Here is a 4,751-nt window from a genome sequence, read left to right on the forward strand (position 1 = left end):
CACCTGAACAGAAATGGATATGAAAGATAAAATGGATATGGTTTCGTTTCTGTCTTGTTATTGGGGATAGCTCAAACAAACTGAAAAGAGGGATCTTGCCGTTGAAATTTTCTACTGTATAGCATTTTCACCTTTTGTTTTTAAAATATCCACAGCAAGTAAAGGTCATAAATTTAGTCCAGAATTACAAAAACCTACAACAAGTAGCTAAATTAGAAACAACCCATAAAACATTAATGCCAGCAAAATCACTAAAACGCTAAAAAAACCCGAGAATCACATCGAAACAGAAGAAAAGGCACAACATTTGAACAAACTGTGAGAAAACCAGAAGCCCAAGATCCAAATCGCTTATCCTTGAAGCCACCAGAAAGAAGAAGCAAAGAAAAAGATTGAAATCCACCAGAGGCAACTAGCAAGCTGTAAGTTCCCCCAAAGGCCAAAAGGCAACAGCAGAGCAGAGCTTTTAGTTGTTACCTTCTGGACTGAAGAACCTAGTTCGAGAAAATTAGGCACGGGTAAGTAGAGAGCACTCGGAGCAGTCTTGTGATTGGTAAGGTGATGGGTAGATGCGTGGCAGGAGTGGTGAAGGGTAGAGGGATGGCCGGAGGAGCAAAGGGCAATGGGGGAGACGGTGGTGGAAGAGGCAAAATGTTAGGGTTGAGGTGGAAGCGGCAGTGGACATCAGAGCAATTGTGCTGAGGAAAAGCGGTTAATTAGATAGAGAAGGGGACGCGAATGAACTTGACCCGATTTTTATTTTTTACCCATGTTGGATCCGCGTGTAGACCCGTTTTTGAGGGTTTAGATGTGGAATTGGAATTAGAATTCTTTTGGTCTGATTAAGAATTCAACTCATGGAATTGGAACCTCTTGGAATTAGAATTCAATGCTAATTCTATGGAAAAGGCAGCATCCAAACACAAGAATTAGAATTGGGGTTCCAATTCCAATTCTAAACCCCAATTCTATGGGGTACCAAACATACCCTTAATTTTTTTCCTTCATGAAAGATAATTTGGTCAACAGATCAATTGAACGATAGCATAGACTTTCTTTTTCTCAAACAAAGTATTCGCGACTCAAATTCAAAACGACAAAGAGTCTATTGTTGCCATTCATGCGGACAAAGTGCCAGTGACCCCCACATTCTGGGGGGCAAACAGCAATTAACCCTTGCATTTATTACCACACTCCAAGAATTCAAATTTCAAAATTTGATAAGCGTTTACGACTTTCCACCCCGAAGAGAAAAAAAAAAATGGCAAAGCTGCTTAAAAACCGGATGTTAGAGGTGAATGTTTATCCCTTCTTCTTAGCTCAGTCAGATACTCTCATTTCCCCCTACGACGTCGTCTAACTCGAGCATCCACCACCACACCTCGCCTACCCAGAAGGTAAAGCTCCGTTCTTCCTTCTTCTTTGTGTTATTTCCGGTCATATTTCTACTGGGTTCTTTGTTTTTGTTTTCCTTTTTCTTCTTGGTTAGGCTTTTCTTGTTCTTGTTTAGTTTGCCCTGTTTCTCCCAAATATTTCTGATATTGATCTTGAATGATAAAATGAATGAAATAAAACTGCTGTGTTGCTTGTTATTTTCACTTAAAAACTAATGAAAAAGAAGAAACGTATGTATTTATTGGTTTATATAGTATAACAATATTGAATTTCTTGTGATTTTATCAAATAGAAGGCAAGGAGTTTGGCCTGTGGTATGTGAAGGAATTCTTTATAGAAATGTTCCCATTTTCTTTGCATAGGTTTAAAGTGATTTTTGAAATGATTCCTTAAATGGTAGGGACTGTAGTGAGGTATTATGGGTTTGTATTGTTATTAAGTTCAGCTAAGGACTGAACTTTGAGTTTTGATGTCAGATGTAGAATTTGTTGCGGTAATTATCAAATTTTTTAGTTAGAAGGATTTTCAAAGTTTTGGTGATTGTGGAGGAGTATGGATGCCAGTGGACCAGCAAACACGGTAAGAAAGAGGTATTTAAGATGAATTTAAGACTACTGCTCGTTTAATGTTTTTGAAATGAAAAGAATGGACGTTTTTTGAATTTTGAGTTTTAAAGGGTTTTCTGAATAAGAGTTCCATGTATGTTGTATCTGAAATTAGTATAGGAGCAGAAAAGAGTGCGATGAAGCTGACTAAACTCTGACAATTTTAGTATCCATGTCATGTGTATCATTGTAAATGGTGATGAAGTGACTGACATTCAAATAAGAAACGCTGCAAACTATGAGTTGTCCCAAGTTGTTATTATGTTGTTTTTCTATTGAATCTTGAATTAGCTCAAGTTTCTAACACTGACCATTCTTTTGTACAATGTAATTGACTGATGCTCCATCCGTCTGAGTTGTGAATCTTGGTACAAACTTAAACTTATGTCCCTGAGTATCTGTCAATTTCCCAAAGCTTATTCTTTGCTTCATTAGTCTTGATTGAAAGAGCAGTATGTCTGCTGAACTTAATAAAACATTTATGATATTTTTGAGCTTCAGGAGTAGCATTGCCATTTTCAATGCCTATCTTGGTTTCCAGATACATGTACATGTTTATAAGTACGTGTTCTGTCTACACTGGTACATTTGTAATGCTTCCCCCTTCTTTGTCTTATGCACTCACATGACACTTATTCTCCATTGTGTCATCATCTACACCAGTAACCTCATGACCCCATCTTACATCCCAAAGGTGAAGCTAAGTTCTTTCTTTCTTCCATATGTTTGTGTTTTTATTGGTTGTACATTTTGTGTGTGTGGTTAATTGTAGTTTGTCTATTACTTGGAAAACTCTATACTCGTAGTCTATGGCATATCCAATTTGGGCCTGCATTTTGGTTCCAATCAGTTTTTTATGGAAGTATCTGCCTGTAGGATTTAGATCTCTTGCTTCATCAGTCTTAAAGTCGGATATCTTTGTTGAAAAAGCACTAGGATTGTGCATTTTTCTGCTAAATGAAATGTGTTGCATTTAAAGCTCTCTTTCTCTGTAACAAGTTGTATGTGTTATTTATGTTTCCCTTTGTGCATATTGCAGGTCATAGAGTAAAGAGAAGCAGGCTGTCATATATCTACTTATTCATAAGTCCAAGTTAAAGTTTGAGAGGAAGAACTGAAAGTATGGCAACATCAAAATCAGATATGAAGGGCTTCTTCAAGCAAAAGAAGAAGTCTGGTGGCATAACAAAGGCGAAGGCCAAATCATCATCTACAAAGAAATCTCTGTCTCCAAAGCGCTCAGCTACTTATGGCTCTGACATCACTCAACCTGCTGCTCTTATCTCACATGGTTCTCCTGACATTGAAGGTTAGAATCTCTTTGTCAACAGTGCGCCCTTTATCTAAGATAACTCTGTTATTGTTGTTTCTGAGTTCCATGAGCTTGTTTCTGGGCTTTGTTTCATCTATATAGGTTCTATTAGTCCAAGTTACAGAAATAGCTAACTGCATATATTGTTGTTCAGATGATTATGATGAAAAAGAGGAGGTTCTCAGGCAATTTGACATGAACATGGCATACGGACCATGCCTTGGGATGAGCAGGCTTGCTCGCTGGGAGCGTGCCAAATCCTTGGGCATGAATCCTCCTGAAGATATAGGGCATCTCTTGAAAGCTGGCAAAGTTGGAGCTGAATGTTTGTGGGAAGGGCGTGTTTAGCCAGACCTTGCTGTCACCTTGTCGTGGTCTTATATATTTTCACTCTGTAATGATGTCTACTGTTGGATGCTTAGCAATGTACTGTACATCTCATAGTCATGCTAGTCATGTTTGTTCTTAACAGTCAGAAGACGTTCAGCATCTGGCTGGACTAGTGTTGTGTGGCACCTGATCGAACCTGTCACTTGAAATGCTTCCTTTTCAGATTTAAAATGTTGGTAATCTTGTTTTGCTTTTGATAGTTTTAACTTTTCATTATTCTATTTTAGCCATGACTTTTTCATTTCAGAAAGAAAAACTTTTGTTCAGAAGAAATTTGCGGTCAGATAGGGAAAAACACCATTCCAGACTACTCGGCTTATAGAAATGCTGGTTCACACAATACTACAGCGGTGCACTGTTTGTGAACCGTACTGCTACTTCTGACTTTATACATCTATAAAAGTGTCTAAATTTTGGCAAAATCTAAGTTGAAAGGGCTGTAATTCTATTTCTTTGTCATCTATGTAAGTTTTGATATGAAGGCAGGAATGGGGGTTCGTCATTTTTCACTTGATCGCTCCTGGGATTTTGAAGATGCTGCTCACAGGTGAAGAAAGGTACAAGAGGGATGCAATTTAAAATCTTGCTTTGTTCCTTTGGCTTGCATTTGCTGCCTAGAGTACATGGCAACATCAACCTTATGTAATGGAGAATTCGACATAGACCAGATGTTTCAAATTATTCATTACTCGGTAGCATCAGCTTCGACGATTTGGTCCAAAGGCCCCTTTTTTCCTCCTTTTTGGGTGAGAAGCGGTTAGAAAACATCGGCTTGAAGACAAAGAAGGGCAACGCCAAGACAAAGGCCCATATTTAAAGCGGATTTCGACTTATTAAGCAAATTATTTCAAATTGAGAGAGGATAAATTCATACCTTTTGGTACTAATTTTACACCCTCAGCACCAATAAGACGTTAAAATTCCTAACATTTAATAAAATATTAGTAATTTTTAGCATGTTGTAAAGTTATCCTTTCACACAACAGAAATAAATTGCCTTCATAATAATATCCCTTCAAATATCTCCTAGGTTTTCTCTTTTCTGAATA

General features: G+C 37.7%; 1 protein-coding gene across 3 annotated transcripts; it reads left to right on the forward strand.

The window, feature by feature from the left end:
- Window positions 1–1,259: 1,259 nt before the first annotated feature.
- LOC113715625 (uncharacterized) lies at window positions 1,260–3,901 on the forward strand. 3 transcript variants are annotated; one of them, XM_027239878.2, is made up of 4 exons: window positions 1,265–1,397; window positions 1,872–1,985; window positions 3,040–3,309; window positions 3,467–3,901. In XM_027239878.2, exons 3-4 carry the CDS (start codon window positions 3,123–3,125, stop codon window positions 3,658–3,660), a joined length of 381 nt encoding a protein of 126 aa, XP_027095679.1. In that variant the 5' UTR covers window positions 1,265–1,397; window positions 1,872–1,985; window positions 3,040–3,122; the 3' UTR covers window positions 3,661–3,901. The 3 variants fall into 3 exon arrangements, with proteins under 3 accessions (XP_027095677.1, XP_027095679.1, XP_027095678.1); XM_027239877.2 differs by having other exon boundaries at window positions 1,872–1,974; XM_027239876.2 differs by lacking the exon at window positions 1,872–1,985 and having other exon boundaries at window positions 1,260–1,397.
- The last annotated feature ends 850 nt before the right edge of the window (window positions 3,902–4,751 follow it).

The sequence above is a fragment of the Coffea arabica genome, chromosome 11c (assembly GCF_036785885.1).
Source record: "Coffea arabica cultivar ET-39 chromosome 11c, Coffea Arabica ET-39 HiFi, whole genome shotgun sequence".
NCBI lineage: Eukaryota > Viridiplantae > Streptophyta > Magnoliopsida > Gentianales > Rubiaceae > Coffea > Coffea arabica.